Raw genomic sequence first — 24,703 nt, forward strand, 5'->3', positions numbered from 1 at the left:
AAGCAGTCTGTGATCATGATAAAATCAAACAACAACAAAAACAGCTGCTATAGATCATCTATGAGAAACCTTGGAGAAATAAAAAGTCTTAATTTGCCATTTAAATTATAAAAGAGTTGGCCCTTTCTGAACCTGCCTGGGGAGAGTATTCCATAACTGGGTCCACCACTGAAAAGGCTCTCATCCCAGTCATTACCCATCTCGCTTTCGTAAGCCAGAGCAGCCAGAGGAGGACTTCCACATGAGATCTTAGGTTTGGGACAGGTTGTGTATCTTTGAGAAGTTGTTGCATACTTTTTCATTTGCACATAATCTGGCTGTGTCGTAAATTTAAGCCGGTAAAAGATAGCATTCCAGTCATATAGCATTAACTGGTCTGGGTTTGGAAGTTTTAAAGTGTCCTTATTATTTGCCCTGTTTTTCATACGATAGAACTTGCAGATTGCGTTCTACTCCCAGAGACCCTCTTCCTAACACTTTGAAGTTGTGATCCTGTGCATGCATATTTCTTGAGAGTAAATCCCATTAAAGTCAGAGGGCCTCACTTGTGTACGTTATGGTCATCAAACTTCTGAGCAGGGATGGGCGAATCTGTCAAATTCAGTTCCTCTCAGTTATTTCGTTTCCTAAAACAACCATTTTAAGTTTCATAATAGCCACCCTAACTTTTTTTAAAGCTACTTCAGTATCTCCCTCATCTCATTTCCCCCTCAGTCTTTTTGCTGGTCGCAGCCATGCTCTCCACTCTCAATTGTCATCCCTCGACAGACACTCTTGACATTCATTTCCACCCGCTTACTGTCAATCATAACCCACACACCTGCTTTCAAACAACTGTCTGAATTTCATGGCCGTGCCCATGATAGCAGGGGGCGATTTTACTGCAAACTTGAACATTGCAGTTATGACCTCCATAAACACACTAGCAGGGTTTAATATATGAACGCCCAATTTACCAGTCATGGGGATGGGCAGAACAGGAGAGCAGATCTTAAGATATGGGTAGGATAGTATGGGTGCAGATGGTTAGATAAAGAGTTTGGGTCCACACACTGCTCAGGTCTCCTGTATGGAGCTGGGGCCTTGCCCAGAAGCTCATGGAGGACTAGCCTTTGTCCTCATCCTCTCCAGCACACCTTTCTTATACTTATAACATTATTGTTTAGGATGGGGGGTGGGGGTTAGTTTGGATGATGCTCGTGGATCTAACCAAACGTGTAATTTGGTATCTGCAAGATTGGAGTTTGTAATAGAGGGAACCTGTTGAACTGGTTGAGTCAGTTTCTTTGTTAGGCAAATTTATCAAATTTTCAGATGACACCAAACTGGGAGGGGTAGCCTATGCCACAGAAGACAGAATTGGGATTCAATGTGATCTTAACGGATTGGAGAGCAGGGCCTAAACCGGGGTTGCCCAAACGTTTTTCAAAGGGCCAGATTTGATGAAGTGAACATGCATGAGGGCCAACCAAAGTTTTTTAGGATTGAAGTTGTTGAGTTTTTGGGGGGATTTTACCCCAGGAATTAAGCTGCCACAGGGACTGGATTGAACCAGCCCGCAGGCTGGATTAGACCCACAAAACGGACTTTGGACATGCCTGGCCTAAATGAACAAAATGAATTTAAATAGGGACAAATGTCAGGTTCTATACTTATGCAGGAATAACTATAAGATGGGGCACACCTGCTCTTGAGGGTAGGACTCGAGGCAGTGGCTCCAAGTTACAAGAAAGGAGATTCCGACTAAACATTCAGAAAAAAAACTTTCTGACAGTAAGAGCTGTTCAGCAGTGGAACAGACTCCCACGAGAGATGGTGGACTCTCCTTCCTTGGAGGATTTTAAGCAGAGGTTGTATGGTCATCTGTCATGGATGCTTTAGCTGAGATTCCTGCATTGCAGGGAGTTAGACTAGATGACCCCTGGGGTCTCCTCCAACTCTAAAACTCAGTGATGCTAGTCCATGTTAAGTTGCACCACTGACAGGCGCAACTCAGGTTGTGGCCCGAATATGGTATGTGTCCGCCTGTGCTGTCCCTATACCACTCATGAAACTATCTGATTTTAGCCGTTTTGGCATATTTTCACTGGCACGAGCATTGTGCCCATGGAGGAGTCCATTGGCATACACCAGGAATTATGCAACATATCAGGTGTTGCAGCAGCATAGGGGGCGCTGTTGCTGCATCAGCTGACACATAGCTCCCTAGCTTTGGAATGAGTCGCCTACAAGTGCTTCTAATACAGAAAATAAGGCAGTTTTGGTATTGAATTCAGCCTACAAAGGCAGGAAATGCACAAAAGCAATCTGTGCATAAGGTATGTTGGAAAGGTGACTGAGAAATGGATAAACAAATAAAACACATGTCCCTAGTTAAATAAGCTTGAGTGTCTTGGGGGATAATGAAAACCAGCCCCTGCAGTGCTATTGCATACTGCAGCTTATAATTTTAATTTTTAGTAAGTTAACTCCTCTTGTCCCCTACAGTAAGATAATAAGAACACATATGTTGCATGCTAACTAGATTTGAAAACCTAAATCTAAAGCCATAGTCATAAATATAAATGAAGACTAGAGGTGTATGCATCTTGACGGCTGGTTTTTAATAAATTATTGCAGTCAGCTACCAGTCACATGCAAAATCTGGAACACACTTTTATAATAACTCTCCTAAAGTCAGAAGAGAAGGTCTCATAATCATAGGATTTCATTCCAACATTTCTTTTATTTTTTTCTGGTCTTAAATCTTCTGATTTCTGCAATGGTTTGCTGGCTTCCATAACTCTACATCATTTCATAGAAAACCCCTATCATTATATTATAATGTTGTATTCACATATAAATGTATGCAAATATAGAACAGTATTTTCTTTGATGTTGCCAGGTATGTGTTAGGGTTGTTATAATTATGGTTACGTTGTGGTTATTATTATTATTACAGAGGAAATAGCACTTATGTCAAGATTTAGCACTTTGAGGAAAATCTACACCTGTGAGCTTTTATTTATTTATTTTTAATTTGCTTTCCACATAAAATTAAAAATGAATAAACGTTTGTTGGTTAATGAAAAATAGCTGCAGGTGATAACAGCAGATGGTATTTATAATAATTTGTTTTTTAATTAAGCAAATATAGGATCCTGGAAAATACCATGGGGAGGGTAATCTAACACAGAACAGATTTCTTCTCTTACATACATAGATAGTTCTCACATAGGACTTGATATACTCCCACCAAGGCATCATTGCTAAAACTTGATGTAATAAAGCACCAAAAATTAATAATATGAGTAGTCTCTTATGCTATAGTCAAAGCAAACTGCTAATGTGTTTGAAGTCAAGTATATGCTTAAGGGCTTTTCCAAATCAGTTTGCATTATGCTTCGCAGGAGAAACATTTGCCCTGATTTTTCATTTTTCAGTTATGCTTTAATTCTTTAGTAATGGATCTTTGAGTAGTATGCTCAAATAGCATGCAAATGTTTCTTTTTTTCAAGGAATAAAACTTCCTGAGGGCCAAACAAAAGTTACATGAGAGATTCACAACAGAGACTGCAATGTTATGCACTGCTTACTTTTGAGTAAGCCCACTGAGGTCAATGGAAATTACAGTCAAATAAAAATGTAAACAATCTGACTGCAGATCTCCTAAAAGCAATCATGGAGGGACATGATTTGGATTGGGGCCCCTCACAGTGATTCCCCAAAGGAAATTTCCTCAACCCTCCAGAACTCCTATTAGCGATGGAGGAGAAAACGTAGAGGCACTAGTTGCCTTGTTTGGGTGACTCCATCCCCTTGCTCCCTCAATTTGCAATTGTTTTAATTTTGATGTTTTTGTAAACCACCCTAAGACCATTGGGTGAAATATGGGCTGTAAATGCAAAAGAAAGATCAGCCGATGAATAAGAATTTAGTCCACTTAAGCGGCAAAATATCATTTGATCAGAAGCCATACAGGCATATGTGTGGGACAATATTTTATTTTATTTTATTTTATTTTATTTTATTTTATTTTATCTCAGAGCACACTTTGGGGAATTGGAGGAGGAAGATTACAATGATATAAAAATAATTTTTTGTCACTAATTACGGTTGTCTCAAATTAAAGTTGTCACAAATTAAAGCGACTGGTGTTCAATAACTCATAAGCACTTCCCAAGGGCATCAATCACTGGAATCCACTGGTAGAACTATAAATACAAATAAATGGAGGCTGGTCCATTAGGATGAATGGGACATTGGCCCACCAACATCATCCTGCCCTCCATCAGCCATTTGCCTACCTTCCTGCTTGCAACCAGTTCATCTGTCACTGCCTGCCAGCTTTCTCCTCCTTAGTCTCAATGTTGCCCTTGTAGAACTCAGCAGGGAGGAGGATGGGGACAAAACTAGCATCGGTTTTCTCTGGCTCCACCTACTGTTCAGCTCCCCGCCTTCTGCTCTATCAGTCCCAATGAGCACCAGCCACCACTGCACACACTTTTCCTCTGGTCTCAAGATGGTCTTCTTCTTCTTCTCTTCAGCGCTGCTACGCTACAATCCAACTCTTATTCCCCAAGTAGCATCGGGCTCCTCAGAGTAGCCACGACCACCACCTAACCTTTCTAAACATTCAGTAAACATTTTGATCAGTGGGAATTCCATCCACAATGCTGCCCTCCCCTTTCTTTTTCCCTTATGTGTCAGGGCTGCAATACCTCAAGGACTGCTTCTTCCCATATAAACCGTCCCAGACTCTGCGTTCTGAGGCCCTTCTTTGTGTGCCTCCTCTGCGTGAGATCAAAAGGGTGACAACACAAGAACGGGGTATTTTCTGTAGTGGCTCCCAGTTTGTGGAATGCTCTTCCCAGGGAGGATTGCCTGGTGCCTTCATTATATACTTTTAGGCACCAGGCAAAAGCGTTCCTCTTCAACCAGGCCTTTGACTGATTATTATCCTGTTGTTGTTTAGTCATCTCCAACTCTTCATGACCGCATGGACCAGAGCATGCCAGGCACTCCTGTCTTCCACTGCCTCCTGCAGTTTGGTCAAACTCATCTTGGTAGCTTCGAGAACACTATCCAGCCATCTCATCCTCTGTCGTCCCCTTCTCCTTGTGCCCTCCATCTTTCCCAGCATCAGGGTCTTTTCCAGGGAGTCTTCTCTTCTCACGAGGTGGCCAAAGTATTGGAGCCTCACCTTCAGCATCTGTCCTTCCAGTGAGCACTCAGGGCTGATTTCCTTCAGAATGGATAGGTTTGATCTTCTTGCAGTCCATGGGACTCTCAAGAGTCTCCTCCAGCACCATAATTCAAAAGCATCAATTCTTCGACGATCAGCCTTCTTGATAGTCCAGCTCTCACTTCCATACATCACTACTGGGAAAACCATAGCTTTCACTATATGGACCTTTGTTGGCAAGGTGATGTCTCTGCTTTTTAAGATGCTGTCTAGGTTTGTCATTGCTTTTCTGCCAATAAGCAGGCGTCTTTTAATTTCATGACTGCTGTCATCATCTGCAGTGATCATGGAGCCCAAGAAAGTAAAATCTCTCACTGCCTCCATTTCTTGTTTATTATCCTACAGCCTTTTAAATATGTCTGGGAAAGGGAGGTATTGTTTTGCTGTTTTGTTTTACTTATTGACTTGTTTTTATTTGGTATTATATTATGCGAACCACCCTGAGATCTTGCGATGAAGGGCCGCATGTAAATCCACTAAACAGATAAAAAAGAGGAACATGCCCTCTCTCCAATATTTCAGCGCACATTTCAACTTTGCATTTTTAAAGGTGTCTGTACACTGTGGTTTGCCAGCCACAAAGGGATATGGAAAACGAGAAGATCTCAGTGAGCAGATCTCAGTGTGCGCGGCTGGCTGTGTGTTATTTCATCCGGCAGCCGGGAGAGATTTTGCTCTGCTTCGGCACAAAAGGGCTCTGAACCAATCCAAGAAGCACTTCCCTGTGGCCAATCGGAAGCCGCCTTACACAAAGGTCTTAGAAAAAGGAAGCTGAATAGAATACACAAGCTTTCTTTCTCTTTGCCTGCCAGCCTGCCTCTAGCAGACTGACTCTCCTAGGCAGGGTGCCACTGCGTTCAGGGCACGCACTGTGTGAAAGGCTGGAAAAGATCTACGCACCACCACGGACAGAAAGAGCCATAGGCTTTCTTTCCCCACACCCCCCCTGTTTTCTCCTCCTTTGCTACTACTAGCTTGAAGGCTTCTTTGCCCATGTAATGCACTCGCTCACCCAGGAAATCAAATCTTTCTCCAGGACTAATCTGAAGAAACAATGCACCAGAGTGACTACTCTAAGCGGGAAGAGAATCATAGAGACCTGGAAGGATGCTCGGATGCACGTGGTGGAAGTAGCGGATGGTAACGATGGGGATGGCTGTGGTTATGTGCAAGACCTGAGTCTGGATCTTCAAGTTGGTGTGGTGAAGCCCTGGCTGTTGCTTGGTACGTAGGTGGAGCCAAGAAACGGGTGCATATGGGTATTATTAGGAAGCTTGTATTTATATATTGATCTGCCTGATTTAGACTTGCAGGACATTTAAGGGTTTCATCTTTCCTAGCTCTTGTAAAATGTTATGGTCTCTGTCACTCACCTTTTAGTGTTATTTGAAACAAGCCCGTGGCTTCATCCGAAATAGGCTGGGTGGTCTTGCGCTCTGTGTCTTACTCCTTGCCCAGGTTACTGAATAAAATGTTGTTCTCTCCTCACAGGGTCACAAGATGCTGCCCATGACCTGGAGACAATGCAAAAATACAGGGTAATGAAGCTATGTGGGTTTTAAAAACACAATCACCATTATTAAAAAGCTGTCTCATGTTAAAGAGATCTAACTTTTCAAAGGGGCATCGCCAGCTAAGTCATACTCGGAGTAGAGCCCTTGGAATAAATGGACTTAAGTGACTTACACCCATTGATTTCAGTGGCCTTGGGGGGAGGTGAATGTTGGATATCTGGCAGTAGGGTTGTTTGTTTTTAGTTTCTTTGAAACTTATGTTGCTCAGCATTTGAAGGAATTGCAAAATGTAAGACTATATGGCTCCTTATACAAGACAGAAGATAACTGAAATGGATCCTACGCACACTTAGATGGCAGTAAGTTCTACTTAAATGTTAAACTGCAATCCTATGCATAGTTACACTCGAAAGTAGGCAGTACAGTGGTACCTCGGGTTACATACGCTTCAGGTTACAGACTCCGCTAACCCAGAAATAGTGCTTCAGGTTAAGAACTTTGCTTCAGGATGAGAACAGAAATAGTGGTGCTTCAGGTTAAGAACAGTTTCAGGTTAAGTACGGACCTCCGGAACGAATTAAGTACTTAACCCGAGGTACCACTGTACTGAACTCCCTGGGATTTAGTTCCGATGTTTTAATTGCCCCTATAGTCTTCAACTAATATGTTTAGGATTGAGGTGACTGTGTCTGCATTGGATTAAGTGTGGGTTAAGTGTTTGAACTGGGGTTCAAGAAAGAAAATGGAAGCATGTTAGCCTTTGTGAAAGATTGCTCAGCTGTTGTTGACTGAGGTCCTCAGCCATGCCAGAATGTAGAGGTTGCAAAGCTGCCTCTGTCTTGATTTCTCTTTTGTATTTTAGGTTACCCACGTTCTCAACGTAGCCTATGGAGTTACAAATGCCTTCCCCAATGACTACATATATAAGACCATTCCTATTCTTGACCTGCCAGAGACTGACATTGCCTCCTATTTCCCTGAATGTTTTGAATTCATTGAGCAAGTCAAATTAAAGGTAAATTGTTTCTGTGTGTCATTAATGAGTGATTGGAGGTGGGGTGTGTGAGAGCAAATGTACATATTTTACACTGCACGTATTCTTAAGATAAATTAAAATTCTTTGAGCTTCCACTCTTAAATACTGTTATAGAAACATCAAATTGTACTTCACACAGGCTTGCTCTGGATCCCTTTAAGGACTTGTTAATCACTAAATGAATACTGTGATTAACAAAATAGGGTATTTTAAATTTATGTTGCAAAATGTTTTGGATTCTCCAAATGGAACTAGCTGGATGGAACTCCAAATGGAACTAGATGGAACTAGCTGTTCCATCAAAATGAAATGATGCCGTTACAGAACTTTGAGGATGGAAGGCTCAGAAAGCCTTCAGTTGCTGAAGCTAAGGGGTACTCTCCTCCAAATTGAAATCCAGCATGTAAATCCAGAAGTTTCCCCTTTTTGCTGATGTTGTTGGATCTGCTGACATCTCCATGACATTTATTGATAAATCTGATCACACTGTGTTAGACATAACAATCATTACTAGATATGCCAACACCTGTGAGGTAGTTTCGTTAGCACAAAGACTTCTGGCCACGCAGTAGAAATGCCCTTCTTTCTCATCTCCCTGTCCATCACCACAACTCCCCATAAGCTGTCTTAGGTTTTTCTGCAACCCTTTGAAGCAGATTTGGAGAGGGCAGGTGGAGAGAGGGGAGAGAGAGGAAGTTTTGGTGTGCAAACAGAAATATAATTACCCCCACATACGTTTTGATAAGGAAAGGTAGAATTCTATACAGTGGTACCTCAGATTACAGACGCTTCAGGTTACAGATGCTTCAGGTTACAGAATCCGCTAACCCAGAAATAGTACCTTGGGATAAGAACTTTGCTTCAAGATGAGAACAGAAATCGCACGGCAGTGGCGCAGCGGCAGTGAGAAGGCCCCATTAGCTAAAGTGGTACCTCAAGTTAAGAACAGTTTCAGGTTAAGAATGGACCTCCAGAACGAATTAAGTTATTAACCTGAGGTACCACTGTATTAGAATAATTATCTTTGAGAGGCACTTCTTGTACATAACCACTTGTTCAAGGAAAACAAAGCTTGATCCATTTCCCATAATCAGCATGTTTGATGCTAAAAGCTGACAATATCTTGGCTTTTCAAATCTAACTCCAGGTGATTCTGTGAGATTTTCATTATTTACATAGTCTGGAATTGAGGAAGATAATACTGCTCCATCAAGCTTTGTGTTATTTTAGAAGGAAGGAACACAGCATATTGTTTACAAGTTACCTGAAACGTGTGTTCATTTCATGCCCTCCTTGAGGTTTCAAGTTACGGTTTCCATTTCCCTTCTAAATTAGATTTGCCATTCAAAGTAGCTTAGTGTCACTGTTTTCCCCCCGGAGGTTTAATTGTTTGATTAGTCCTTTATACTCAAGAATACCCATATAATCTTTTCTAACTATACTAATGCTTCATAATACAAGATGCTTTTGTTACCGTAGGAAAAATAACATAATTTATTCACTTCTGATTAAAACTCTCCACCAAATAAAGCAGGACAAATTAATAAAGCATTAGATTGTGAACAAGTCCACTCTGGCCTCAGAGACAGGCTCTCCCTTCTCATCCTTTGGCGTGTATCTGAGGAAGAGATCAGAGGAAGTTGGTTAAAACCAACTGCAGTTTTGTGGATACTTTCCAAAAGGGCAAACTGTGGTTAGTTTAAACTATAATTTATTGATACAGAAACCATGCTTTCTGGTCTTGATTTGTTCCAATGAATCACAGTTGAAACTAACCACAGTTTCCAGTTTGGACATAATGACAAACGGTAGTTAGTTTAAACTTGGAAGTGGGTACTTAATTTAACACAGATGGCAGAACGGGAAATTATCCTGTTAGTTTCTATACAATCAGCAAAAGCTGATTAGATATCAGGCACCTATTTGGGAGATAGGATGACTGGAATTGATCCTCCCTTTAACCAACTTCTCCCAGCAAGTGATCAGTACAGGCAAGACTGATAGTACTCACTTATCTGTTCAGTGGAAGGATCTTTGAGTGCATGCCGCTTACTAGAAATTCAAGATCAGTATATGAAACAGAAGGCAAACGTGTGTAATATTGTAAGATCTACATTTGATGATGCTATTTATATATATATATATATATATATATATACACACACACACACACACACACACACATACATATATATATATATATATACACACACACACACACATACATATATATATATATGTGTGTGTGTGTGTATGTATATATGTATATATATATACATATACATATATTTGGGTGGAACAACTTGTTCTTGGATTGGCGCTTAGAATTCTTTACCAGTAGAGAAAATGGCATGATATCAGTTGTTATTGATAATGGTTTTCTAAATGTGCTCTCTCTCTCTCTCTCTCTCTCTCTCTTTGTTTCTCTTGGAGGATGGTGTGGTACTAGTTCACTGTAATGCAGGAGTCTCTCGCGCAGCAGCTATCATCATAGGCTTCCTAATGCACTCAGAAGGACTCAATTTTTCCAGGGCCTTTACTTTGGTGAAAAATGCAAGACCTGCTATCTGTCCAAATCCTGGCTTCATGGAGCAACTCCACAAATACCATCAGTGCAATAATAAAAGCATGGAAACCTAAAACAATATATAATTATGAAAGAGGAAAAAATAGCCTTTGTGCTTGCACTGTACTGAGAGAAGCTGTTGGTTTTTCTTTTTTTACTGCATTGTAATGAGATGCCCTGAATTACACCTCTAAAACTGTTGTTATAAAGTTAGCTTCACTCTATTTGTTGTATAATTTTAAGTTCACAACACCTCAAAATAAATATTCTGTGTTTTTTTTAATTTTCAAAAAAGGGGATAGAACAATAAAGAATCAAAATGGATTTGCAAAGCCTCATTGGTTTGGTGGTTGTTTCATCCCTTTTTTAAAAGTGTTTGTTTAATTAGAACCACGGAAATCTACAAGTAATATAGAACAGTAACAAAAGCACCAGCATTACATCACTTGTAATGTTTTTCTACTGATAAAAGTTTGCTTAGGATAACAGAATTAAAGCTTTCACATTAGTATTTGTATTATAATGTTATAGCTGACCAGCAATAATTATTTTTTGGGCAGGCTATTAGCAAAACAATGCAAAAATCATTTAAAACAATAAAAACAATAAAAGAAAAAAGCCTATGTTTAAAACCCAATTAAAAGCTTGGGTGAGTAAACAGGCCTTCACCTGGTGCCATAGAGGAGATACCAAGAGAGACCCTCTGGGAGGCTACTCCATTGCCAATGTGCCACTACCAAAAAGGCCTTCTCTTTCATAGCCACCAGCCTCACTTCACTTTTCTGGGAGCACCTGGATTAAGGCCTCCAAAAACACTCTTACAGCTCAGGTAGGCAAAGATAGGAGGAGTCAATTTTTCATGTTACCTGTTCCCAGCCCATTTCACCTTTATTACCTGTTTATAAAATAATTCAGCCTCCTTAGTAAGGCATTCTGTTCAGGACCAGTTTTATCTCAAGAGCCGATTCTTATCAGAATGTGGGTGTGTTAGAACTCAGTGGGATCAAGCAGTAGATTGTTGGGCTCCAGAACCCAAGGTGAGTCTGGCAGTCAGTCAGAGTAAGGTAGAGATGGACTGGGGTTCAAAAGAGGCAGGGACCAGATTCCACAGCAGGCAAATAAGGATTTGTGGGACCAGCAGCAAATGCATAGTCAAAAGCAGGGGCAACAGTGGGAGAGGTAGGAATCGGGGCTTATTTTGTCAGCTTTGCTGGAGGCCAAGCTCCATCAGGCACATCCTTCCCATAAGCTGTATCAGCTGGTCATTATAGGCACAACTGTTTAGAAAGGGATGACTCAATTTTGATTTTGCTCTTCCCTCCCTATTGCTTTTCCCTTGTGCATCATTTTATTTTACAGTTGTACCTCGGAAGTCAAACAGAATCCGTTCCGGAAGTCCATTCGACTTCCAAAACAAAATCACGGCTTCTGATTGACTGCAAAAAGCTCCTGCAGCCAATCAGAAGCCGTGGAAGCCTCTTCAGACGTTCAGGTTCCAGAAGAATGTTCACAAACCGGAACAATCACTTCCGGGTTTGCGGCGTTCAGGAGCCAAAACACCCGAGTTCCAGGGCGTTCGGGATCCAAGATCCGACTATATTGTAAGTCTACAGGTAGGGACTGTCCTGTTTTGATTGTAAGCCGGTCAATGAGCCTTTTTAGCTGAAGAGCAGCGTCCAATATCTCTAAAAAAAGAAATACCACTTGTTTTTCAGTATTGTTGCTTTAGCTGCATGGGTATAACTCAGCACATAGGTTTGCTATTAGTACATCTTAAAATGACGACAATCCAGTGAATGTGTCCGCATCATGAATTGTCCTGCTTAGCATCTTTCCTTGGCCTTCCACAGAACCTCTCTCAGGGCTGCCCACTTGAATAAAATATGGGGCGGGAGGGAGGTAACTGATCACATGACATGACACGCTCACATAGTCGATCTCATGATATGACATGACACCCCCCCCCCCATTTGAATGGCAATGCCCATCAACTTTGGGCGGGGCCTGGCTCTGTCAAATATTTTATGGGAGAGGGCGAAGGGACCTTGGCTCCTAGGAGTTGGTTCCTATGACCTCTGTTGTTCATGTTCTATTATACACTAGCTAACCCCTTGTGCAGCTAACAGCAGATCCCCACACAATCAGCAGTCAGATTTGACCAGATTCAACAAAATGATCTTTATTTTTAAACATCCACATCACAGGATTTGTTCAGTGAATTCGTGGGTTGCCCTGGCAACCTGGCCTTTGCTTCTACGTAAGCTAGAAAGAAGACATGAGGGATGTTCTAGAGACAAACTGTTCGATAAGACATTACGAGTGAGACTTGTAACAAAATGCTGCAATGTGTTTCCATTCTACATAAATGCTCTGGTTCAAAACAGCTTCGAAGTGGAGTTGCATTCAGGTCTTTCGGGAAAAGGCTGGGGAGGAAAAGTGCTAGAAGACTCAGGTCTGGAGCTGGATGCCAGTCTGAAACCTATGCATTTTATTTCCTTCTGGCTGTGAAGAATGGGAATCCAAAAGTGTCATTTCCCTCTTTTTGAATGGTCTCTCCACTGGTTGTTTTACAAACAAACCTATCTAACCTTTGCACCTTTGCATACAAGAACTGCTCCATCTCCTCAATCATTTTGGTTGCCTTTTTTGAGCTGAGGCCACTGGAACACATCATTCCGAACGCAGCCACACCATTGATTTGTATAACGGCACGATGTTGGAAGTTTTATTTTCAGTTCCTTCACCAATGACCCCTAGCATTGAATCTGTCTTTTTCACACACACACTGAAATCTTGATTGAGCCGTCCACTTGGACCCCAAACCAAAGTCTTGTCCCTGGTCAGTCACCGCCAGTTCAGGCACTTTTACTTGTGAGTAATGCTCCTGTTTCTCAGCATCAGCCTTCCTTTCCTCAACCCAACTCATATTGCATTTGCAATAGGAGGGCGGCAACAATTTAATTACACCATCATTAGCGCAGAAAGCATTCAAGAACTTAAACTGAACATGTTTAAAGACCTGAGTTTGAAAGAACATGGCAAGGCAATTTAGCAAATGTCTAAAGCAGTGTTGGTTTTCCAGCTGCTTTTAGACTACAATTCCCATCATCCCTGTCCACTGATCTTGCCAGCTAGGGATATTTGGAGTTGTAGTCCAAAAACAGCTGGTGACCCAAGCTTGGGAAACACTGGCCCAAATGTTGGTTTCAATAAGGCTTCCTTCCAAGTGAGGGAGCGCAGAGCTGCATCCTGAGTTCTCTTTTCTTCCTCTTGTGGGGCAGAAGAACACACACAAATCGCAGCCTTGTTAAAAAAATCCTTCTTGTCCCCCTATTAGCACCCCCTTGCTATGCCTTAAAATGTTAAGTGTTTTGACATCGCAGTGAGAATGTGTGTTTCGGGGGGGGGGGGGGGAGAGAGAGAGAGAGAGAGAGAGAGAGAGAGAGAGAGAGAGAGAGAGATGGACGGACCATAGAGAGGAAATGCGTAGAAAAGACCGCGTCGCTCTCCTCTCTATGGCGGAAGTGAAGACGCTCGCTCGCTCTCGGAAGGGAAGTGACGTTTTCCCAACCACGGCGCTGCGCTTGCGCTGCATTTGAAAGCGGCAAGCTGAGGGCAGGAGTCGGGTGTGTGTAGTGGGTCGCGCGGCTGCTTTCGCCATGGAGCTGTCTCTGCCTTCCTCCTCTTCCGTGGGTGAGTTTACCCTCTGGGCCGAGCCTTGAGGGTGTCTCTCTCGGCGGGTTCGCTTTCCGGCTCCTGCCGCTCCTCTCCCCGCCTGAGAAGTTTGTGGCCGTTTAACGGCCGCCCTGAAGCCGTGGCGTGGGAGGGGGCGTGGCTCAGTTCTGCCTCGGGTGGGGAGGGGCGGGGCCTCTTCCTGGCGACCGGTGGCTGTGACGTCACTTTGGCGTCGGAACGCGGGATTCCTTGACTGCTTTGGGGCGAGTGGGGGGCGGGGGGAGATAAGCGCCCTGGTTCTCCAGCCCATCGCCGGGAGCCATGAAACCCCAAGATGTCTTCATGCGCGTTCAGACGACCACCTCGGCCCCTGGTCGGGAAGTTACGTTGGCCTTTAGGCCTGTTGGCTCAGGTGCGTCCTGCAGGGGAAGTAATATTTGGACCCTGTGGATTTTTATCTTGTGAACTGCCCTGAGATCTGTAGTTAAAGGGTGGGATACAAATTTAATAATAATAATAATTCCTGTTTCCTTGTGAAGCATATGAGTGATGTTGTTTGAAGGGATTCCCCCATTTACACGTGTTCAATTCACGTGTAACCGTGCATATGAGCGGCCCTGGAAATCAATAAGTGGGGGGGGGGGGGAGAGAGAGGCTTGATGAGCCTCAGCAAAGCCCTGCTGCACCTCTAGCTTGTGAGGAGACCCCAGAGGTTGAAGGGGGCATCATCTTCGGCCTCGGGGAGGGTCTCCTCTTGAGCTGAAGGTGCAATGGCACGCATGGGGGTTTGGAATGTAACCCCTGCGTAAATGAGGGTTGCCTGTGTTTATTTCATGAAAATTAAGCATTGCTTGCTGTTAATAGAAAGAAACTCTCAAAGTAATAAAAAGCAATATAATTATCGTTAAGAAAAAGTAACAACAATAATCTTGAAACTTCTGAAAAGCTACAATAAGATCTTCAGGCTAGTTCATTGTTCTGTCAATTACCCTCAGAGCATTGTTAGATAAAATGGGGCAGCTACATTGATGCTGCCATTTTGTATTTTGTTAAAGGTATTGCCTGCTCCTTGTTTTTCTTTATGTGTTGACCTCTTTAGATGACTAGACCTTTAAATGAGTTGGTTAGCTAACTGTTTTGGATCACCTTTTACACTGTTTCTCTAAAGTTGTGTTTGGGGATAGCTAGATCATTCAGTCTGTGGAGACTTAGTAAGCCATGCACACCCTTTCCCAATGCAGGTACTGAGCCAATGACATTGGGTTCCCCTACCTCTCCCAAGCCTGGTGCTGGTGCTCAATTCCTGCCTGGATTTTTGATGGGCGATTTACCAACTCCTGTGACACCACAGCCTCGATCCTTCAGCGGCCCTTCCATTGGTGTGATGGAAGTGAGGTCACCATTGCATGCTGGTAAGTTGGTTCTGAATTGAAACCTCTAGTATTGGGGTGGTAGGGGAAGAGGGTGCCTATCCATTTTGGTGTGCTACAGTTCAAATATACCGGTACCTCTTGCCTTTAGCTCCAAGGATCAGAGGCTAAATAAAGTGCCATTGTTGCATGTTTTAAGCACAGTGATTCACCTCCTTTAATTGCTGTTAGACCCAAAATCACTTGCAAAGAAGGGGGGCTGCTGTCAAAACCAATTAGATCCCATTCATTATTTGGATGTACTCCTGCCTTATCAAGAGTCCATCTATAGTGGTACCTCTGGTTACGAACTTAATTTGTTCTGGAGGTCCGTTCTTAAGCCGAAACCGCTCGTAACATGAGGTGCGCTTTCGCTAATGGCGCCTGCCACGCTGCTGGCGTGCGACTTCCGCTCGCATCCCGGGGCAGAGTTCCGGCTTAGCGGAGCATCTACTTCCAGGTTAGCGGAGCTCGTAACCCAATGTGTTCACTAAGAGGATGGTATGTAACACGAGGTTCCACTGTATTTGGATTAGATTCATTGTGTTTTACTTGTATTTCATAAGCAAAGCCTTAGAAGTATGTCACATTAATTTCATACGCTGTATAAATATTGCAACCCTCCCAATAACCCAAAGTGAACTACTTGATGGGGTGGGGATGGGGACGACGCACAGTAAAATGCCTTGAACTTAATTTCAAACTGTAATTTGAAATTATTTCATTGGAATTTTATTGGAATACTTGTGAATATTTTCAGACAGAAGAATTCAATAGTGAATACTTCCTCATTGTTAGAATTCTAATTTTTAAAAATTAAGGCATTGAAAACTAGGGCTTTCCCATTTGCAAGTGCTAGCCATGTTTTCCCCCTTGCTCTCTCTCTCTCTCTCTCTGTGTGTGTGTGTGTGTGTGTGTGTGAGAGAGAGAGAGAGAGAGAGAGTATTTCCCACCCTTCTCAAAATGCCCCCCCCCCCCTCAGGTAATCTGATGGTGCCGCTGGAGATGTTGCATCATATAAACCAGGGGTATCCAACTTCCAAGAGACTGCGATCTACTCCCACTATAAAAAAACTGGCAGTGATCTACCCATCAAAGTTATTGAGCTTTTTGGAAGACCACTGCTTCCCACTAAACTTTACAGATGTCTTAACACAGGAAAATGGATGCAATTCACTGTCAGTCGAAATTGCAAGCCCGGAAAGCCTTGAGCAAAGATGGAAGAATTATTGGGGGGGGGGCACGGGGTCCTACGATTGTCCAGGATCGACCAGGGAAACCCCACAATTGACTGGTAGATTGCAATCGACCTGTCGGACACTCCTGATATAAACAAAGTGGATTTGTGTTTTAATTCCCAATAAATGGCAGGAATTACCTTAATACTATGCCAGCAGTTGATTACATTACCAAGGTTTCATTCATTTAAATCATAATGCATGTCCGTTCCTAATAAAGCCTAGTTTTGGAAGAATTGTATACCTGGTTTGGGTGTAACAAGATGTTTAGGATCAGAAAGAAGAACACACCAGCAGCTTGTAACGTTGTGCTGTATTTCATATAGGTGGATCTCCTCCACAGCCAGTAGTTCCAACACACAAAGATAAAGGTGGTGCTCCACCAGTTAGAAGTATATACGATGAAGTAGCCAGCCCAGGTCTTGGATCAACACCTCTGACTTCAAGAAGGCCCGTAAGTGACCATTAATGAGGCTGCAAAGTTAAACCTGTTTGTGGTAACTAATTCTCATTCTTCTCTAGCTTGATAGACATTTCAGCTGTTGGATACATTTGCTGTGGGTGGGAAAAACTAGTACAGTGGTACCTCGGGTTACATACGCTTCAGGTTACATATGCTTCAGGTTACAGACTCCGCTAACCCAGAAATAGTGCTTCAGGTTAAGAACTTTGCTTCAGGATGAGAACAGAAATCGTGCTCCGGCAGTGCAGCAGCAGCAGGAGGCCCCATTTGCTAAAGTGGTGCTTCAGGTTAAGAACAGTTTCAGTTACCACTGTAACTAAGTGCTTCCAGTATGCTAAGCAGTTTAGATTGTGTGTCATCTTGTATGTTCAGTGTGGAAAATATTTAAAAAGTTGCTTTCAGCATTTTAATTTTTAGTGGGCTATACATCAGTTCTAAAGGCAAATAAAGATGCACAAGCAATTGCTCTCTCTCTCTGTTTGTGTGTGTGCATGTGTGTGTGCACGTGCGTATATGTATATGTATATATGGCAATTGGAATGGTACTGTCAGCTTGTTACTAAGGTCAGTCTGGTAGCTGAGATGTAGAGAGATGAGTTCACACTATAATTTCTATGTTGCTGGAAAATATGTAGGCTGAAATATCCATCTATTAGTTTTGCCTAACTTTACCCTCTGTGGCTGATGATGAATCTTGTCTGCAGCTCAGTATTGCAGAAGAGTAGTATATCAACTGGGGCTAAATATGATAGCCGGGATGCAAAATGGGGATTTGGAGAACGTGTGTAAAAGGAATCCCAGTACCATGTACCATTTAACTTTATACTTTTAGTAGTCAATTCAGTTTTGTTAGTTCTAAAAAGGACATAGAAGATACCCCCTTTCACAGCAGTTCAGTAGATACATGCATGCCGGTTCAAGTTTTTAATCTATAATATTGTCTGATTTTTACTGTGGAAATGTTATCTAAGTGGTGCAGAATAGTTAATTTTCTGACTTTCAAAACAGCCTCAAACCAAGTTCTGCACTTTAATGCAGGTCAGCTTTTCGGTGACGCAGAGTCCACTTGTTGGATCTATGCCAGTGACTCCTGGAACAGGTAGGACATCATACTGCTTCATATAGTGCTCTAGCGTGCTAATCATATGCTTTTTCTATAGGCAAACCAGACATCTGCATGTGGCACTGACAAAGGCTGCAATCCTATACCAATCTCCCTGGGAGTAAACCTCATTAAAATCAATAAGACTTACTTATGAGAGAATATGTATAGGTTTGCAATGTAAAATGTTCCTGTAGGCCTGACAGCCTGGTGCACATTAACTGAGCCTTGGCTTCTGTTATGAAGTAGGCGGAGAGATAGTAGCAAAGTTTTTGTAATGATGCCAGATATAGTTTGTCTTCAGAAGTGAAAATATTGGTCTGAGATTCTGCTACAGTGGTACCTCTGGATGCGAACGGGATCCAGAGTATATATGATCTGCTTAATGGCAAATGGGATAGCTTGCTCCTAGAACCGTTCTTGTATAGAACGTTAGTAATAGAGGGAGGTTGAGCTATTCTACTGGCTTTTGAGATGCCATTGTCAACACTAGCAGCTTTTTCCTACTATTCTAACATGTGAACAACAGTATGATTCTTGTTACTTGAGTTCTTTGTTAATGCATGGTGTTTGCTCTTTGTTTCAAATTAAAATGCCTAGTTCAGTTTTAACTATTGTGATAGTTGAGGTGCATCTTACCACAATTTGACAGGTGCCAGTGTTTTCAGTCCTGCGACTCTTGCACAACCCAGGAAGAGCACAATGTCACCAGCTCAACTAGATCCATTCTATACTCAAGGAGATGCCCTAACATCCGATGATCATCTAGATGACACTTGGGTAACAGTGTTTGGGTAAGTGAGCTGCAGTTCTGTAAGACTGAGAGGTGGTTATATTGCCAGGGATGAGCATGTACTCATTTAAACATGGGTCTTAACAGGCTTACCTAAGCTTTTCAGGGGCTGGGATTCAAGTTATGTTGGGGCATAGGATGATGATGATAAAAAATATAAGAGATGAGATGTGGATTTCTGCAGTTCATACAACTTGGATGATGTTTGTTCAGATTCCTCTTATATTTGGTGTTTGGTCTTGGCTATTCATGTTTTATTAATTTAGGAGATTCATTGTTTATTAACATAGTAAAGTTTATATAATAGGACAATTGAAACATTCTAAACATCTTAATTCTTCATCTTTACTCTCCTATCTGTACACTGAAACACATCCTGGTCTACAATCAATGCTAAACAGAAGTATTTGGACTTCAGTATTCTAGTACTGTACTTGGGCTAAACTGTGCTGTGTTTTGACCTCTCTCCTTTTCCCATCTTACTCCATGAGACAAACTAAAATGTAGGGATGGGAAATAGGTAGCAGGTTTGGCAGTGTTTGGAGATACAGGTGACACTGATCTGCCCTTCTGGATACACTGCCAGTGGTTTAACGTTGACTGAATTTTGAGTCGTTAAATTTTATTTCTGTTTTTTATTTCCTGTCAATATTTCAGGTTTCCTCAAGCATCTGCTTCGTACATCCTACTACAGTTTGCACAGTATGGAAACATTTTAAAGCATGTTGTAAGTCTAGATTAGTACCTCTTTTATATATATATAAAAATGAAGCTCAGCCATTATGCTTCGCTTACTGTCTAAATCTTACTGCTTCCTACTAAACTTTACAGATGTCTAACACAGGAAACTGGATGCATATTCACTATCAGTCAAAATTGCAAGCCCGGAAAGCCTTGAGTAAAGATGGAAGAATTTTTGGTGAATCCATCATGATTGGAGTGAAGCCTTGTATAGATAAAGTAAGTTGATTTAATATTCATTCATTCATTTACTTACTTACTTACTTGCTTGCTTGCTTACTTATTTATTTATTTACTCACCACCACCTGTGCAAAGTTGTGATTGTGTAAGTTAAACAAGCATAAGATGATTGTATAAAAATTCTGGACTTTGTCCAGAGTGTGGATGACTCTTAATCCCGTGACCACCATTTTTGTCTTGCACAGATTGACAATTTCTGTATGTCAATACACTTTAGCCGAGCGCCTCAATGCACTTTAGCAGAGTCCCTCAATGATCTTAATTTGAAGTTTGGCCTGATGTGATAACATGAGGAACTACCAATACAGGACATTATAGGAATAACAATGTGGAGAATTGGGTAGATAAGCTGACTACAATGTTTTGGGTACTGTATTTAGTATTTTGCTTCCATTCCAGAATGATAGAGTGGTGAACTAATAGTCATATTGCATATCTGGAGGCCGCTATATTAAAGGAAAATCTTCTTTATAGATTGAGTGCCAAACATAATAGCTAGCTTTTCAATGTCAATATATATTATATTTCAAAAACGCAAACTCTAACCTTTACCATGTCAGCCTACCTCAAAAGTATCATTAGAATTCTAGCTTCTAATGATCCTGTATTCCTCAGCCATGTCTGTGTTTGGTATCAGGCCCTCATGGCTTGTTAAATCACTGTTGACATATTTCACTAGCACAGTTTGGTAATCAGACAAGTTCCAGTAAGTGAACTCTTCTGTACTGTCTCTTCAGTGAGAAGGGAGACTAGTTCTAGTGATGAAACCTTACTTTCTTAGGCTTCCAAAAATGCTTGGACTCTGATAACTACTTTGTCTGAATGGACTACTTGATCTCTGTTTGCAGAATGTGATGGAAAGCACAGACAGATGCACTGTATCGTCCCCATCTTCAGCCTTTACGCCACCAATGAAAACACTGGGCACACCAGTGCAGCCTTCAAGCGCTCAAAGAATCTCTACTATGAGACCTCTTGCTACAGCTTATAAAGCATCAACCAGTGACTACCAGGTATTTATGGGAATACTGTGAAAAAGTCACCTTTAGCGCTGGATTAAAGGAATTAGTATTTGTTCATTTAGAATATACAGATCTGCTACTTTGTGTGTGTTTCTTTTTTAGGTGGTTTCTGACAGGCAGACTCCAAGGAAAGATGAAAGCATTGTCTCCAAAGCTCTGGAATACATGTTTGGCTGGTAGCAGAAGGAACTAAACTTAGCTGGAGCTTGTCAGCATAGGCTGTCAGTGCCTCTGGTTAGTTGTATAACCATTAATGGCAGCATTTCAACATCACCTCTGCCTTCTGAAAAAGAACTTGGCACACATGTAATTTGCACTTTAACCGGCAGCTGGATTTACACATTATTCTTAAGATGTTAAACTGTTGAAACCAGTGTTTAATAGTCTTACCTTCTATAGTGAATGCATGGTTCAAGTAAAAATGAACTTTTACCTGACAAGCAAGTCTTGGTTTCAGGACGTGGTAACACTGTTTGTAATTTCTCATGGTTTTATTTCTCGCCTGGAAATGTGGTATAAACTCTCTAGAGGTTGCTGCATAAAATGCTGGCATAGATTTTGCTAGTTTTAAACCAAATACTTTAATTTGAATGTTGTTCCAAACACAATCGTGTTTATATAAACTTGATTGGACAGGTTGTTTCTTAATCTGCAAGTGTCAAACCTTTTTGTATCTTTCTTAATAAAAAAATTGTGGTGCTATTGATTTGTGAGCTGCCTCTGGTTTATACAAGTCATTCAATTAAAATAAACATCAGATCTGTACAAATGTCACTACAATACCTTCTAGGTAACTTGGGGAGCAATCCTAGGTTCACCTAGAGACTTAAGCAGGCTAAATGCCAGCTGAGAGGGAGGACTGCTGGCAGGATGCCATGCCACTGTATCCAGAGTGCCTCTGTTCCCCTGGCCATGCCCATTAACTATAGCAGCCCTCGGGCTATGAATGTAAATTCCCTCACATTGCAGTCAATAAGAGGGGAAAAGGTAGATACTGCTTCTCTCCTGTCTTGGCAGCAGTATAATTGCAGGGCCCAGGGCAGATCTTTCTCTCTTACCCTTGTCAGGGAATAAAGGTTTGCTCACTAAATCACATACATATTTTTGAGCAGTGTACAACGAAATGAATAACGGCAAGAATACAAAGCAACCTTGTCTAATACTTTGCAGGAATGTGCCAACCAGCAGGGGTGCCTAGAATTTAGTCCTGACAACAAATTCCCCCTCCAGATACTGTGACAATATGGCTTAAATGCTGCTGCTTCATTAATGTATGTGCCTGCAATTGGAAAATTGTGCAAATGAAGTAGACTTTATTTTCTCACTTTCCAGTCATGGCAGATACCTAAAACTACATTATATGGAGTTCTTAACGTGAGCTAGCTACTGGGGCAAAGAGGTTATTCTCTATGCAATAGCGTGAACACAGATCAGTCCATGAACACCTATAAGGAGTTTATTCATCTTTGAAGTGCAACAAGATTTCCTTTTTTATTTGGCTTCCCTACTTTGTCTGTGCTCCCAGCTGGCATACAGGTACCCCTCTGGAATTATTAATCCTCTGGTATCTTGGCATTTTAAGCTAGATGATGTGGGAGCGAAGGTGGAGTCACATAGCTCTGTAATTGCTACTTGACATCTCTAGTTCTTGAGAACAGTGAAAATTGATGTCTCATTTTATCTATGTAGACTTAGGAACTTTACCTGTGTGCCGACTGAAAAGCATCAGATAAGCACTTCAGTTGAAGAAAAATCATCAATATTTAAAGCTTTCATAAAATGTAATAGTAACGTACTCTGCATCGTTAATGAACCATTTTGTTGAGTTGTGTCTCATCTGCCCATTTACTGGCAGCCTTTGCAGAGTGTTAGCATGCTGTTTAAAAACCCTTTCACTTCAGAATAAATTGCATGGATCCACAGAGTCGCAATAATTACATGTACTAGATCTTCTGTTCAACTCATTTCTGTCAAAGCTGCGTGTAACATGCAGGCCTCAGATATCTTTGTGTTAAGACACCTGTAAAGCCTAGTATTCTTGAACTGAAACTTAAGATGGTTACAGAAATACTGATTCATTAGTAACAAGAAAGCATGTAAAAATATACCAGCTTTGCACACAGGCTTCATCTGACTTTTTCCACTTAAGTTTTAGCAGTGCTTTTTTTCTTTAAAAAAGTTTGACTCAAAAATATCACCATTTTATAGTTCAATTTGGGGGGAAAATTTCAGCAAATGGACAAAAGTACAAAGATTCACAAAATGTTTAGGGGTATGTGTACCCCCCGAAAAAAAGCACTGAGATCTAGTACCTGTAGGTTTTCATGGCTCACTGGAAGGACAGATCGTGAAGCTGAGGCTCCAATACTTTGGCCACCTCACGAGAAGAGAAGACTCCCTGGAAAAGACCCTGATGTTGGGAAAGATGGAGGGCACAAGGAGAAGGGGAAGACAGAGGACGAGATGGTTGGACAGTGTTCTCGAAGCTACCAGCATGAGTCTGACCAAATTGCGGGAGGCAGTGGAAGACAGGAGTGCCTGGCGTGCTCTGGTCCATGGGGTCACGAAGAGTTGGACACGACTAAACGACTAAACAACAAGGTTTTCATAAAAATAACATGCAATACTACAGTGATAACTTAGAAGTGCATTTCAGACAAATGAGCTTGGAAAAATGGCAGATAAATGTAATGTTATTGATGGTACTTGGTATTGCACAGATATTCCAATGAAATAAATTGCATCTGTTAAATTCTCTTTGCTTTACAGCCTTGGTTCCATGGCCAGAAAGCCTGGGCATCCTTGGTACCACCTCAGAGGCCAGCTCAGTAATCCTGTCCAGTACAATAGCATACAGTTAGTAGTGCTCATCTGTTCAGTGTTGTGAAAAGTAAGCATGTGTACTTTTCTGCGTTCACTCATTCCTCTTATGGCTTAGTTCTTTTCCTATACAGCTGCCATTTTAATTTGTGCATCCCATACTACCTCTCTCACTATTCCATGCTCCCTGTGCAGGCGATGTAAATGCTTCAAGCGCTGTAAATCCTGTTTTGACAGAAAGTGCCTCTGAACCTTTTGTGGACACAGGAGAAGCGGGAGATAAAAACACTGTTCAAATAAAATCTTTAATAAATGCTTTTTAAAAAAAAAAATCTGAAAATCGGTTCTTCACATACATTTGACTTATAGATGACTGCCACCTTGTGGTGTCTAACTGAAGCTGTTCTGCTCTGCAAGTAAACTGGTTGGCATCCGTTTGTCTCGGGAGACAATTGAAGAGTGCGTCTTCAGAGGTGAATTGAAACCATTGGAAAGTTGCAACTTCTGCTGTGACTGTAGGGACCAATACAGGAGAGACATGTTTTGCTGCAGCAGAAGCAGGTGAAGGTGCTCATGGCATTGTGAAGGTGCACTATGGCATTCCTTCTCTCTGCGTTCTTCCCAGCAGTCATTCCTCCTCTGGTCACTGCTGTGGATGCTTGACCTGACTGTCTATCTCCAGGCACTGCGGTCGTCTTGCAAGGGATTCCCACATGGCGGGGTGAACGTTACCAGCTTTCACCTCCCGTCTGCAGACATCTTTGTAACGCAGAGCTGGTCTGCCAACTGGCCTGGTGCCCGCTCCCTATAGAGCACATCCTTTGCAAGTAAACGGAAGGCTTGGAAGACCTACAGTGGC

The 24,703-nt window shown here is 41.9% G+C and overlaps 2 protein-coding genes across 3 annotated transcripts; both read left to right on the forward strand.

Annotated features, from left to right (window-relative positions):
* The first annotated feature begins 5,977 nt into the window (after positions 1 to 5,977).
* Positions 5,978 to 10,675, forward strand: DUSP19 (dual specificity phosphatase 19). Its single transcript, XM_083413989.1, has 4 exons — positions 5,978 to 6,448; positions 6,716 to 6,762; positions 7,601 to 7,753; positions 10,208 to 10,675. Exons 1-4 carry the CDS (start codon positions 6,223 to 6,225, stop codon positions 10,412 to 10,414), a joined length of 633 nt encoding a protein of 210 aa, XP_083270115.1. The 5' UTR covers positions 5,978 to 6,222; the 3' UTR covers positions 10,415 to 10,675.
* Positions 10,676 to 13,876: 3,201 nt separating this feature from the next.
* NUP35 (nucleoporin 35) lies at positions 13,877 to 21,728 on the forward strand. 2 transcript variants are annotated; one of them, XM_083412910.1, is made up of 9 exons: positions 13,877 to 14,033; positions 15,257 to 15,427; positions 16,989 to 17,116; positions 18,164 to 18,224; positions 18,880 to 19,021; positions 19,678 to 19,747; positions 19,852 to 19,980; positions 20,851 to 21,015; positions 21,127 to 21,728. In XM_083412910.1, the coding sequence occupies exons 1-9, from the start codon at positions 14,000 to 14,002 to the stop codon at positions 21,202 to 21,204; spliced, it is 978 nt and encodes a 325-aa protein (XP_083269036.1). In that variant the 5' UTR covers positions 13,877 to 13,999; the 3' UTR covers positions 21,205 to 21,728. The 2 variants fall into 2 exon arrangements, with proteins under 2 accessions (XP_083269036.1, XP_083269035.1); XM_083412909.1 differs by lacking the exon at positions 13,877 to 14,033 and adding an exon at positions 14,244 to 14,427.
* Positions 21,729 to 24,703: the final 2,975 nt, after the last annotated feature.

Source organism: Podarcis tiliguerta (assembly GCF_965153285.1).
Source record: "Podarcis tiliguerta genome assembly, chromosome: 1".
NCBI lineage: Eukaryota > Metazoa > Chordata > Lepidosauria > Squamata > Lacertidae > Podarcis > Podarcis tiliguerta.

What these genes read in the sequence shown, in the direction of transcription:
- DUSP19 (XM_083413989.1), top strand. Translation starts at nt 6,223, where the DNA reads ATGCACTCGCTCACCCAGGAAATCAAATCTTTCTCCAGGACTAATCTG. An exon ending in AGACAATGCAAAAATACAGG is followed by an intron (nt 6,763 to 7,600) that starts GTAATGAAGCTA and finishes TTTGTATTTTAG; the next exon opens with GTTACCCACGTTCTCAACGT. An exon ending in TTGAGCAAGTCAAATTAAAG is followed by an intron (nt 7,754 to 10,207) that starts GTAAATTGTTTC and finishes TTTCTCTTGGAG; the next exon opens with GATGGTGTGGTACTAGTTCA.
- NUP35 (XM_083412909.1), top strand. Translation starts at nt 14,337, where the DNA reads ATGAAACCCCAAGATGTCTTCATGCGCGTTCAGACGACCACCTCGGCC. An exon ending in GCCAGTGACTCCTGGAACAG is followed by an intron (nt 18,225 to 18,879) that starts GTAGGACATCAT and finishes ACAATTTGACAG; the next exon opens with GTGCCAGTGTTTTCAGTCCT. An exon ending in GAAACATTTTAAAGCATGTT is followed by an intron (nt 19,748 to 19,851) that starts GTAAGTCTAGAT and finishes TAAACTTTACAG; the next exon opens with ATGTCTAACACAGGAAACTG.